Below are 14,832 nucleotides of genomic sequence, written 5' to 3'. Positions count from 1 at the left end.
AGTTGCATCCTCCCAAAAGGATGTAACTATTGAACAAAGCTCTCAACCAAGAGCACAGTCCAAGAGGGTAAGGGACACTAGCTCACCCCAAACTTATGCCAGAAAAAAGAAATCCAAAACCCTTGGAGATGCACAGGGTACACACACTGTGCAAACTGGTGCTAAAGACACAGTCACTGCACCTTTACAAATTCAGCTTGATGTGGCTCCAATAAATGTGGAGTCACAGCCAAAATCTCTAGTAATAGAAGCACCTAAAACACCAAATTCTCCTACAAATTCTCAGGATGTGGAAATGATCAACACATCAATTCCTGATTCCCCTTTTTTAACTCTGTTGGGGAAGTCAAAATCCAATGCAAGTGAGCATCATCTTTTAGATGATTTGTTGGCTCACTTGCCAATTCTTTCAGGAACTGTTGAATCATCGGTGCCCAAAATATCATCAATCAGCATAGAGTCCACAATAGTTTCTATTCCAAGTTCATTCATTTCTACTCTCTCGATGGATATTGCTCATCCGTCGAGTAGTGATTGTATCCCGACGGATAAGCTTAACAGCAGTTATCCGTCGGATAGAAAAACCACTAATCCGATGGATATTACTCATCCGTCGAGTGTCTCTGCACAGCTTCTGTTATAGGGAGAATTTCGTATAACAGTGTTATGGAGGTTAATGGGCGAAACAAGGATCAACGGCGGTGTTTGAGAGCGGAGGAAGGTTATGTATGATGGTGGCTGAGCTTGTATGTGACTCCTCAAGAGAGAATAGGGTTTATTATTCTCTATCAAGTGTCGACTCATGTCTCATACAAGTGCCTACGTACCCTATTTATAGGGATCAAGCCTCACGTAGTTCTTGGGGAACAAGTCACGTAGGCTAGGGTTAGGGTTCTCCAACCCGTGCAGCCCAAGCCCACGATAAAGTCAGGCCTTCAGCCAATTAGTCACGTAAATCTCGACCGGCTCCACACGCTTCCTATAATCTCACGGCATCTCCGTATCTCTTCCCATAATTATAGCAATAACCCGTGTCGGCCCCGAAATTTACGAGCAACTTAGTCATCTATGAGCCACTTTCCATGTCGAACACAAAGTCCTCTAATGCGGGCCGGCTTGGCGGCCTCGGCCCGCACCGCCTTCCTTTTTAACCAATAAATACAATGTTACCTTTGATTTCATAAGATGTGGGATCATGGGCCCAGCCCGCGTGTGGGCACCTGAGCCCAGCCCGCGTGTGGGCAACCGAGCCCAGCTCGTGTGTGGGTAACCGAGCCCAGCTCGCGTGAAGTCATTTGAGCCCACCTCGCGTGTGGACACCTAAGCCCACCTCGCGTGCTATCATCTGAGCCCAGCTCGTGTGAAGTCATCTGAGCCCACCTCGCGTGTGGACACCTCAGCCCACCTCGCGTATGGACACCTAAGCCCACCTCGCGTGCTATCATCTGAGCCCACCTCGCGTGTGGACAACCGAACCCAGCTCGCATATGAGAGCCCAGATGGCAAATGTGAGCCCAGCTCGCATATGAGAGCCCAGATGGCAAATGTGAACCCAGCTCGCATGTGTGAGCCTAGCTCGTATGTGTGAGCCCAGCTCGCATATGTGATCCCAGATGGAAAATGTGAACCCAGCTCGCATGTGTGAGCCTAGCTCGCATGTGTGAGCCCAGCTCACTTGTCATGAGCCCAGCTCGCATGTGGTCACGTGAGCCCAGCCCGCATGTGGTCACGTGAGCCCAACTCGTATGTCACGAGCCCAGCTCGCATGTCACGAGCCCAGCTCGCATGTCACGAGCCCAGCTCGCGTGTCACGAGCCCAGCCCATATGTGCTGGCCCAAGTCTTATTAATCCATGGTTCTAGCCCACACATGAGAGTCCAGCTTCTCAATGCACCTATAGGGACCTGTTTAGGGCCCATGGCCGAAAGCGGGCATAACAGCTTCAAACTTCATTTATTTCTAGTGCAGAATAATTAGTGGTTGTACAGTCACTCTTAGGATTGAGGGAAGAGTGTGTTATGAGTGAGAGTCTGGGTTGCTCCTAGGAAAAAAGAGAGGAAAAGAGTGAAACTATGCAATGCATTTCTTCAGGATTGGAAAAAGAAAGTGAGAGGAGTCCCACCTTAGATGGTGAAGGTGAGGGTGTGAGGGTGGGGAGCCAGAGTGAGACTCTGATACAACAAAAGAGAGAACATGAGAGAAATTCAGGTATAGGAGCTATAAGGATGGATGTCATTTCTAGTGAGTTAATGAATATCCAGGATGTAGACAGGGATGGACTATCTCAGCAACCTCAAGCTGTTATAGATTCCACCTCCCTTGATGCTAAGGCATTTACTCACCCTGTTCCATCTTATCAACTTCTAGCTGAAAAGGGCAATGACAATGCAGAAAGGATGCTCAATTTGGTGCATACCACTCAGTCAATGCTAAGAGCTAAGGATGCCATCACAGCTTTGCCTTCTACAACTGGTGATGTGGATCATGAGACTGGTGGATCAGCAGATTTCTTTGGTGATAAAGGTGGAGATAGTGAAGAAGAGGCATTGAACATAGGGGGAGAAGTAGGTTCAAGTTCAAGATCAGGAATGTCATCATGGGCATTTTCAAAGCACTGTGATGAGCACTACTTCAAGACAACCCTGATTCAACTAATCAATCAGACAAATACTGCTCTTCAAACCACTACAAATGCCAACACCAAAAAGCTCCTTCAAGCACATCTTGCTTCTCTGCAACTAAAACAGATTCAAGGCTTCCAACATGCTAGGGATGTTAACACCATCAAGGGTGATATTGATGAAATGAAGAAGGCCATTACAGACAAAATGGATTCTAAGCTTCCAGAAACTACAATGCTTGACATCAAAAGGCAACTAAGGAAAAATTCTGATCTTGCAACAAAGATAGATGCTTTGGATACAAGAATGTCAGCTATGGAAGCATCTATAACAGCCATTCATCTTCATCAAGCCCAACAGACAGATTACTTCAGAATTTGGTGGCTGCTCAAACCTCCTCCTCTACTCAACTTGATGATAACAAAAAGGGGGAGAAAGGACCAAGTGAGGGGGAAAAGCTTCAAATTCAAATCAGTAAAGTAATTGTGCCCACAATTGCTTTCACCAAGCCACCAGTAACAAATAGTATAGATCTGATCAAAGCAGCAGCAACCAATTTAAGAGAAGCTGAAAAGGAGCAGATGAAGCCAATCAACTGGAAGAAAATTGATGAGGACATACAAAGGAAATTTGGGCTAGTAAAGGAGCCAGTGAAGTCAGCCATTTATCACTCTGAAGTCAAACAGATCTCTGTGAATGAAATGAGCATGAACTATCTGGAAAGAGGACAACCATCCTGCATCAAATCTCCAAAGGCTGAAATTATTCTGAAGCCAAGGGTGAACTATCCAAAATCATCATTTAAGAACCCTTTCGATACAATGTATGAGACACCTAAACCTAATGAGAAGAAGCTTCTGTCAAGGTCAATTGCTTTCTACAATGATCCAGCTGATTCAGCTTTAAAAAAAGGATTGCTAAAGTTTTCAGGAATGGGAAAGAAATTTGTGTGGTGGCTGGACATCCTCAATTTGCTCAAGCAAAGAGAAAAGAAAAGGCAAGAATGAAGCAGGAAAAGAAGCAAGCTATTCTAGATGCCAAAAAGACTAAGAAAAAAAAAGAACAAGCTACTATCTTGGCCAAACTACAAGCTGTGAAACCAACACAACAGATTCCTTCTCAGCCATCTGGAATCACTGAATCTCAGGATCCACAGAAGCAAGTTCAATCAAAATAGAAGAAATCTCCAAGATACAAGGAATTGGCCAAAAAAACCAAAAGGAAACTGGATTTTGTTAATAAGGAATTGGAGGATCAGTTTTCCAAGGAATCCACTCCAACTACAACTCAAGAATCAAAACCTTCTGTGGTATTTGAAGACATCAAGGTGGTGGATCCTTGCAGGAACATTCATGGTGAACCTATTGTGCCTAAGGATGAACCAATAGACTGGGAGAGCCTACCAATTCCTGACTTCAATTTGCCAATCCTTAGCAAGCCAAAAAAAAAGAACAAAGTCAAGGGCAGTCAAGAAAGTGAAGTTGACACCTCTCAAATCCAAATCTCTAGTCCAAGCTCAATCTAAAGTCAACAAGGGAGATTACATGTACTTGTGTGATATCAAGGAATTCTCTGATCTAAATCTCTATCTGGATGAACTAGAAGAAGTGAGAGGAATTGATGCATACATAAATCTACCTGAAAGGTTGGTTTTGAAGTACAAGGGAGGAAAGGAGATTCAATGGCCACTTCATAGGATTCTTCAAGAAAGCCAAGCTGTACTGATTAAGGTTTATTCATCTTTCAAGAAGAACTTTGGGTTCAATGTAACTGCAAGAAGATTGGTTCTAAAAAAGATTGAAGAACTGAGGAGTTTTAGAGCTAAAGATGCACTCCAAAAGACTCTAATCATCCCTTACACAGGGATAAAAGTGCATCTAAGGCCCTACTGGCTGATGGAGTTCATGGATGACAAAGGAGTGAGAAGATTTTTCAGATTAGAAGACCAATTGAGCATCTCTAGCAATGAGACTCTCTTGGAGATGCAAGAAAAGCTAAATCTCTCAGAATCCGATGAACTGAAATTCCACAGACAGCTCCAAAATCAGATAGAAGAAAACAACAGAAAGCTTGGAAAGAGATCCAGACCTTCAAGGAACTAGATAAATCTGCTCAGGCTAGAGGAGCACCTTGAAAATGACTGTGAGCTAAAACTTTGTACATTTTGTTAATTGAAGCACTTTACAGTTTTATCTATCTACTTTCAAAGTTGTATTTTTAGGGTGTTTTGTTATCATCAAGTTTCTCTTAATTTATGGCTACAATTCCAGTAGACATAAATTGGGGGAGATTGTTGTGTATATGTTGTGTACTTGATGATTTCATTAACAAAACACCTTGGTAGATTTTACTTAGTGAAAAATGTAGCACTCGACGGATAAGGATTATAGTCCCGACGGATGACTCAATATAGTCTCGACGGATGATGATTTATTATCCATCGAGTGAGTAGCTTATGTAACAATAAGTCTGTAGCACATTTCTGCATACACATTGTTTAGATTCTGTAAGTAGTACTCAAGTCATGTTGACTTTAACTAGATATGCAGAATAGGTTGATTAACTGTACATAAATGATGTCTTGTAATTCTGCATAAATGAAATGAAGTCAAGTGCCAAATAGCTACCAACGGATGATCAACAAAGCTATCGACGGATGACCAATATAGATGTCGACGGATGATCAATATAGCTGTCGACGGATGATCAACAAAGCTGTCGACGGATGATCATGTAATCAACGGATAATCAATTCAAACATCCGTTGACAGTGACAACACAGTCACATGCGTCAAGTGTATGCAAATGGAATGTGGAAGCCTATTCAACTGGGTTTTAGAGAACAAAGAAGCATTGCCATTTCCATGCTATTATGAAGATATTCAAAGATGCTGGAATAGAGTAATGAAGTAGCATAGTATTAGACTTGATAGTTTTTATTTTATTATCTTGTCTTATTACTTTGTAATCTTGGTGATATATAAACCAAGAAGCAGCAAATAGAACAATGAACTAAGCAACCAAAAGAGAAACATTAGCAAGTTGTATTCTCAGTATTTTTCTGTATTCTTAGTTGTTCATTTGTAAGTAGTTGTGAGCTAATTGCTACACAGAGTTCTCTTGATATGTTATATATCTCTGGTGGATACATTCAAATCCACCAGAAAGTTTTTAAAGACTTGTGTTTTTAATTACTTGTGTTTTGATTCATTTCAAGTTATTATTCCGCACTCTGCAAATCAATTCACACAGATATATATATTTAAGTTAGAACAATTTTATTTGTGAAAAAGTTTCAAGAATTCTATTCAACCCCCCTTCTGTAATTCTTGTTGCATTGTTAAGGGACTAACAATTATCCATTCAAATTTTCTTAATTGCATGATCCAGAAATTGTGTCCTCAACCGAATTATTTAAGCAAGGAGTCTGGAGAATGCCATATTACGAGTGGACAGTAAACTAACATGTGACCATCGCGTCGATGCATCTATAAGTACCATAAAGTACTAAAAAGGTCCACTTGATGGGGTAATAGGTCCACATATATCTCCTTGAATTTGTTTCAAAAATGATAGACATTTAATCGCAACTTTAAGATGCGATGGTTTTGTTATTAATTTTCCTTGAAACAAGCAACACAAGAAAAATCCTTGGACAATGGAACAATCTTATTCTCTAAAGTATGCCCATTTGAATTTTCTATTATTCTTCGCATTATTGTTGAACCCATATGGCCTAAACGATCATGCCATTTTAGAAAATCTGTCGGGTCTAACAATTTTTGGTTTATTACCATGTGTGATTCAACTGGATTTATAAAAAATAATATAATCCAGAATTATAAGATGAGAGTTTTTCTAGAATTTGCTTCATCCCTGAGGCTATAGACGTGATACATAGATATTCATCATCATTTTCATTATCTGTCTCAATATGTTAGCCGTTATGGCGTATATCTTTTAAGCTCAAAAGATTTTTTTTTGATCAGATGGAAAATATTGCATTCTCGATAAGTAAATGTGTACCATTGGGTAACACTATAATTGCTCTTTCGGAGCCTTCAATAAGATCTGACACACCCGATATTGTGTTTACATTTGCATTAGCTAATATGAGATGCGAAAAATATTCTTTATTTTTTAAAATTGTATGTGTTGTTGCACTATCCGCCAAACAAAATGATTCATATTCTTTTGTAGCACATATTGAGAGGCTTCTGGCCATATTACTTTACAAAACAAAATGTATAAATAGATTTTAGAAACATAATATATCAAAACATTTCATTCACGATAGAAAAAGATTACATTGCATGCGTAAAGTAAAATAAGACCGTCTTAGAGTTCAAACAAAAACTTAACAAGCAAAACAAGGTCTTATCACATATTTAATTATTATGGCCTTTGTCACAATCAAATGCGGTTATGTCGATATTTTCATCCTCAAAAAAATCACCGACTTTCATGTGAGTAAGGCCCGAAGGACCCACTTGATCTCCACCTCCAAGATGTGCTTCTAGATGGGCAATTCCCAATGGGTCATTTTTTCGGTGAAATTAGTTTCAACATTCTTCAAATAGGCCTTATAAAGGTCAACAAGATGTTGAGCGATACGACAGGTACGACTCCAATGACCTTTCATTCCACAACGGTTACAAATACTTTCAATCCTTTTCTCCATCGTATTCCCTTTAGCTTGTCCCTCATTTTTTGTCCACTTCTGGCGGTGAGGCTTCCTTTTAAAGTTTGAGTAAGTTTGGTGAGTAGGACCTCGACCATGTCCAAAACTACGTCCACGGGAACGCCCTCGTCCAAATCCATATCCACGCCCACGCCCACGTCCACGCCCAAATTGATTATTTTGTCCAAATTCATTACTAGTCACCATATTCGCTTTAGGGAATGGTGTTGAACCAGTTGGACGAGCTTGATGATTTTTCATCAAAAGTTCATTATTTTGCTCGGCAAGAAGCAATACAGACATAAGCTCATAATATTTTATGAATCCCCGTTCACGATATTGCTGCTGCAGGAGCATATTATTGTCATGGAAAGTGGAGTAGGTTTTTTCCAACGTATCATTATCAGATATATTTTCACCACAAAATTTCAGCTGAGAAGTAATCTTAAACATTGCAGAGTTATACTCGCTTAAACTTTTAAAATCTTGCAACCACAAGTGTAGCCAATCATAGAGAGCCTTAGGAATTATGATAGTTTTCTAGTGATCATATCTTTCTTTCAGGTTTTTCCAAAGGGTTGTTGAATCTTTAATAATAAAATATTATATTTTCAATCCTTCATCAAGATGATGACGGAGAAATATCATGGCCTTTGCTTTATCTTGCTCGAAGGCCTTATTTCCTTCCTTTATTGTGTCACCGAGGCCAATAGCACTAAGGTGAATTTTCACATCCAAAATTCATGTCAAGTATTTTTTCCGGTGACATCAAGTGCGGTGAACTCAAGTTTTGTAAGGTTTGACATTATCACTATATAATAATCACAAATAAATTAAGCATATATATAATCAAAGAAACTAATATTTAGATCAAATAAAGTCATGTATATACGTTAGAGTTCACAAAATTTTTTAAAATCATATCAAGTTGCACAAATTAGCACTAAAAATGATTAACATGGATATAATTCTAATCTATTCTATAACTACTTTAAGGATCTCGACTTCAACATATAAGTGAAATATTAAAGATAGAACAAAATCATGCATGACTGTTAAATCACATATATTTCGAGATCATATAGGACAGAAGAATAAAAGAAAAGTATATTGTACTAAAGCTCAAGTGTCGATATTATTGTATAAATGATTTTTATGTTATTGTTAAATAAATCCAATTGAATTATAACAAATATTTCAATAAAAACACAGAAGTCACAAAATTAAATATTGACACAAAAAGAAAAGTTTGTAAAAATCAAACATAAAACTCGAAGGCCTTATTTCCTTCCTTTATTGTGTCACCGAGGCCAATAGCACTAAGGTGAATTTTCACATCCAAAATTCATGTCAAGTATTTTTTCCGGTGACATCAAGTGCGGTGAACTCAAGTTTTGTAAGGTTTGACATTATCACTATAAAATAATCACAAATAAATTAAGCATATATATAATCAAAGAAACTAATATTTAGATCAAATAAAGTCATGGTATATACGTTAGAGTTCACAAATTTTTTTTAAAATCATAACAAGTTGCACAAATTAGCACTAAAAATGATTAACATGGATATAATTCTAATCTATTCTATAACTACTTTAAGGATCTCGACTTCAACATATAAGTGAAATATTAAAGATAGAACAAAATCATGCATGACTGTTAAATCACATATATTTCGAGATCATATAGGAAAGAAGAATAAAGGAAAAGTATATTGTACTAAAGCTCAAGTGTTGATATTATTGTATAAATAATTTTTATGTTATTGTTAAATAAATCCAATTGAATTATAACAAATATTTCAATAAAAACACAGAAGTCACAAAATTCAATATTGACACAAAAAGAAAAGTTTGTAAAAATCAAACATAAAACTTATAAAAACTAAATTACCTAAAGTAACCCAGTTGAAATGTATAAGCAAATAAATTAACAAGGCCACAAACATATCATACAACTACCTTATGCAAGTCTTATGACCAAAAGTAATTTTAGTCTCTTCATATTTTATCACAATACTACGAGTATAAAGAACAAGTGATTATCAAAATTGATAAACATGAATTTATATTATCCCCATATTAATCAGGTCATGCAACACTTGGTTAATTATTATCAATACAAAATTAACGAAAGTTTCAACTATTTTAATCCTATTATTTTATACAAAACAAGGCAATTAAAGCTGTCTAAAAGAGTAACATATACGTAATAGTAGCAATCCCTTTTTAATACTAGGTCTCGAGCATATATCACAAAAAGAGAAAAAAAATATTTTGCAAAAACATATAATTGTAAAATAATGAAATTGATAAGTCGAGTGAGGCAAGGCAATAAAGTTATCAACTAGACATAAAATTTGTAGCATGTATAATCAGTTTGATTGGTGTAAAGAGTACAAGCATATAATCACAACATACAAAATTGACATAAAAATATTTTTAATTATCATGCATGTAATATGATATAAAGATAAAGTTGACTAATAAGGCAGTACAAAACAACTTAAAACAAAGTGTAAAGACAACATAAGCATAAATAAGTATTGAGAGTAGTTTATGTACCTTAATTCTTAAGGAAAAAGGGTACAACGAGAGTGTTGCTATTTGAAATAAAATGACTTCTTTTGTATCTTTCTTGCCACAAACACACGACTTATTTTCCTTTTTGACAAGATAACGAAAAGGTATGACATCCACTTAAAGTACTTTCGTGCTGATAACGTGTTATGTAATATATAATATAAAAGTAGAGAGAATAAGAAAGAACTTAAGATTTCATTATTTTTGATGTCATAAGATAATATACATGCAAGCCTTTTGTAGGCTTCTAAAACATAGGTAACTTGAGAAGTGAATAGCCAAGAGTTTGTGTCAATTAATGGGATAAAGGTGAAAGGCCAAAGGACATCTAGAAAGTTAAGAGTCATACAATAATATCATAACACCTTTCTATTTTTATGAAATTTTTAACATTTTATTTTAATAATCTAAAATTATTAGATAAAAAACAAATGCTAAATATCAAATAATCGACTTTTCAAATTCAAAATGCATCCTATTGTAAACTACATTATCCTCCAATTCTCAATCAATTAGCACCAAATTCTTTTTGTTATGAATAAAATATATGGATTTATTTATTGTGCGTATTTAACGTTAGGGTTTGATAATGAGTTTTAATGGTTGCGCTTGTATTTCGTGGCTTGAATCTGCCCTCACAAGATGCCTACGTACCTTAGTGTATGCCAAGGATCAATCCAAAATGTAGTCTTTGGTGATACTTTCCCTCGGGGCTCTAGCGGCGAGAGCTCACCAAGGACGTAGTGACTTTCATGTCCTTCGAGGACTGAGTCTAAAACGTCATTTTACGTAATGTCCTCGTAGCTTGTAGGATGTCTTCACGGCTTTGTGACGTGTCGAGCTCTTGTACAAAACGTTCCCTCGAAATTAAGGGGGTAAGACCCTTTATATAGACGTTGAGAGTTTAGGAATTATGATAGAATTGGGTGACTTGGTGGGCAAGTCTCCACCTCTGACCGGACTTTGGAGTCCAAGAAAGCAGGAATTAATTTCCTTCTGATTGGAGGCTACTTCTTGTAGGAGTAGTTACTTATTTGAACATATTTATTGGGTTGTTTGATTAACTCCTTTATTAATTACAAAATTAATAAATAATTAGTGGTTTGGGCCTTATTAATTGGGCTTTTCCCTTGGACCAAATTAAGTCTAATTAATGCGATATTAGCTCCGCAATTAGGGTTATTTTTATTCTCTGTCATTGGCCCCCAATTTCTGGGAAACACATTCGATGTTTTGTAGAAGTTGAGTTATCTCTTAACTTATCAAGGGTATCGTTTTTTAGCGTAAAGTGTGGAGCGACCTACACATTTACAACGATTTGCCTTATCCGAGAATACAGGATATTTTCTAGAATTTTCATAAATTTCCATACTCATTTTCTTACCTTATTCCTACTTTTAGGATTTTTCTGGTATTTTTTCCTTAATTTTTAGGGATTATCTCGTACTCACATTTATTGTTTTTTATTTTTTCCTAATATTTTACGGATTTTTCCGTACCTCCATGTATTTTTCGTAATTTTTCCTAATATTTTAGGAAATTTTTGGTAATTTCTCCTAATAATTTTAGATTTTTTTCGTACCTACGAATATTTTTTATAATTTTTCCTAATATTTCAGGGATATTTCTATACCTCCAGGTTTTTTCCATACTTTTTCCTAATTTTTTTTTGTAATTTTCTAATATTTTAGGAATTTTCTATATATTCAGGTTTTTTTCATAATTTTTCTTAATACTTTATAAAAAAATTCGTACCTTCGGGTATTTTTCGGTAATTTTTTCTTATATTTTAGGAATTTTTCCGTACCTCCGGGTATTTTTCTAATATTTTAGAATTTCTCCGTACCTCTGGTATTTTTCGTAATTTTTCCTAATATTTTAGGAATTCTTTCGTACCTCCGGGTATTTTTCCATAAATTTTCTTTATATTCTAGGAATTTTTTCATACCTCCGGATATTTTTCGTATTTTCCTAATATTTTAGGAATTTGTCCGTACCTCCGGGTATTTTTCGTAATTTTTCCTAATATTTTAGGAATTTTTCCGTAACTCCAGATATTTTTTCTAATATTTTAAAAAATTTCCTGTACCTCCGGATTTATTTTTTAATATTTTAGGATTTTTTCCATACCTTTAGGTATTTTTCATAATTTTACGGGGACTTATTCGTAAATTTTCAGAATTTTAGGATTGAATCTTCAACTTATAAAATTTCAGGATAAAATTTGTCAATTCTCAAACTTTAGGGTCAAATTGGTATCTTTAGAAACTTAAGGGGCCTAGTTGTCAGGTGAGCAAAAGTTGAGGTACCAAATGGCAGTTTGCCATATAATCCTCCACTTCGATCTAGAGGTCATTTCGACCAGACCTGACCGATTTATGCTCCTATAGTGCTCTGGTCGTGATGATTTTGACCAGGCTCACTCACGACTAGTCGATTTTTTTTCACTTTAATTTTTATAAAAAATATTATTATTGAAAAATAATAATACTAATTTTATTCAATATTTTGAATAATACGCGTCCCATGTTAGGAGTGTCCAACCAGGATACAATTTTATACGGTCTATCTGAATAAAATATTTTTCGAATAAAAGCCCAAACTGGGTTAAAAATTCTCGAATATAATTCAACTTGGATAAAAAATTTCGAATAATAGCCCAAACTGGGTTAAAAAATTTCGAATAAAATTTTCCTAATAATATCCCAAACTGGGTTAAAAAATCTCGAATAAAATTCAAGTCGGATAAAAAGTTCGAATAATAGCCCAAACAGGGTTAAAAAAATCTCGAATAAAATTCAACTCGAATACAATTTTCCAACTAATAGCCCAAAATGGGTTAAAAAATCTCGAATAAAATTCAACTCAGATAATTTTTTTTGAATAATAGCCCAAACCGGGTTAAAAAATCTCGAATAAAATTCGACTCAGATTAAATTTTCCGAATAATAGCCCAAACCGGGTTAAAAAATCTCCAATAAAATTTGACTCGGATAAATTTTTCGAATCATAGCCCAAACTGGGTTAAAAAAATCTCGAATTAACTTAAATTCGGATATTATTGTTTTCGGAAATCCCTTTCTGACCGAGGATCCTAACCGAACTATGGACTGATTTGTCCTGGTCGTGAGATTTGTGACCAGGATTCCATTCGGTCAGGATCCGAGTCCCAATTCACAATTTAGATCAGGAATCCTGACCTCTTAGAACCGAATTTTGTACCTTTAGATCGGGAATCCTGACCTCTTGGATCAGGATTCTGAACCCTGGTCGAACAATTCACAATTTAGATCAGGAATCCTGACTCCTTGGACCAGGAATCTGACCCTTGGTTGAACAATTCACAATTTAGATCAGGATCCACTTCTGACCAGGAATGCTGACCGAATTATGAACTGATTTGTCCTGGTCATGGGATTTTCGACCAGGATTCCATTCGGTCAGGATCCCGGTCGAACAATTCACAATTTAGATCAGAAATCATGACCCCTTGGACCAGAATTCTGATCCCTTAGACCCCGAATCCTAAATCTTTAGATGATGAATCCCAAATTACGAGTTGTAAGCATTTCAACAGCCATAACTTTTTACTCGTTGTCCAGATTTGAGCTTATAATATATCAAATTGAAGCTTATTCTGGGCTCTAACTTATTATAGCATTCTTCTCTTGCCACTTGAAATTCTTGATCCTTTAATTGGATGGAATCATGGCTCTACGATCGTTTTCTTGAAAGAAACGTGCCTTCTCCTTGCCTTCAATTGGATGGAACTTGGCCTCTACGAGCCTTTTTTTTCTAGTTCGTCTGACTAAGTCCGATGTGGATGTTCGATTTAGTTAAATCTTCAGGTTTAAAGTGTGTTAACTCTAAATACCTCCTTTTCTTTAATGTTTCCAAGCTTGTAGGAGCCTCATCCTAATTATGTTCTTGACCAGATGCGGCCCTTCAAAACATGGGATTCGACTTTCCTTTCTACCCAACTCCGGGTGCATTAATCTCTTCTAGGGAGTAATGCCCATTGTCAACAAAATCATTCATTTACTTCTTGCATTATAAGAAACTCATTTCTGATCCTCAGCAATCCCGGTGTTGGCTTAGTCAAATTTAGAGCATGTGTCATGTCTTATTCGTTCATCTCGAACTCAAAGGCCTCAGTCCTTGGGATGGAGTGATTCCAAAGGGAATCCAAACCTTAGCTTTGTAGGTTAACAAGAATGATGTAATGATATTGGAAGTAGATTTTCCGTCAAAACATTTCTCGAATATTCGGTCCTCTTCTTCAGTCCATCAAGGACTATTGACTTGGCCATCTCGGCTTGTTTATTCAATTTGTAAAAGCATGAAGTAGAAATCATGACTATTCTCCTCATAATTGTTTGTTTGTTTTTTTATCCCTGTTGTTGAGCTGATGTTCATCATCCGTCACTGGGATTCGCGGAAGTCCATATTCGTGTATCACACTTTCTCATGGAAATTATGTACTTCCTTCAAGGCCAACTATGTTTTTCGGGGTTTCGACCATTTCAAGTAAAGAATAACAAACTATTTCTTGCATAAAGTCCTTGCAATCATATTGAAACTTCAAAGCTTTTTCAGCATTTTTCATGCTCCCATGGCATCGACTAGTTTCAGATTGAGTCTCCTAGGCAACAAGTCCTCACACATATCATTACTATCAGTTTTTTTATTAGTTTTGGTATTCAAGAATTATAAGTAAAAAATTCCCATGTAACTTTCTAGGAAATAGCCTTTATGATTTCCTCCCTCGGGATGTAGCTCATTAAATTAAGTCATGACTTCACAAGTCTCACATATTTTGTTGTTGTACCATGCTTTGTTTGAATTCCCCATTTACTTTGAGAAATCACCAACATCGATTCTCCGCAAAACTTTGAGGTTCTTGACCCTTGGGGTTTCAGCTAAGACAATTCTGACCACCAAGACCT

The 14,832-nt window shown here is 36.4% G+C and overlaps 1 protein-coding gene across 1 annotated transcript; it reads right to left on the bottom strand.

The window, feature by feature from the left end:
* Nucleotides 1-7,137: 7,137 nt before the first annotated feature.
* LOC141666225 (uncharacterized) lies at nt 7,138-7,755 on the bottom strand. The gene has a single exon (XM_074472219.1). It carries the CDS (start codon nt 7,753-7,755, stop codon nt 7,138-7,140), a length of 618 nt encoding a protein of 205 aa, XP_074328320.1.
* Between the last annotated feature and the right edge of the window lie 7,077 nt (nt 7,756-14,832).

Source organism: Apium graveolens, chromosome 6 (assembly GCF_009905375.1).
Source record: "Apium graveolens cultivar Ventura chromosome 6, ASM990537v1, whole genome shotgun sequence".
NCBI lineage: Eukaryota > Viridiplantae > Streptophyta > Magnoliopsida > Apiales > Apiaceae > Apium > Apium graveolens.
This window is presented reverse-complemented; position numbering and strand designations above follow the sequence as displayed.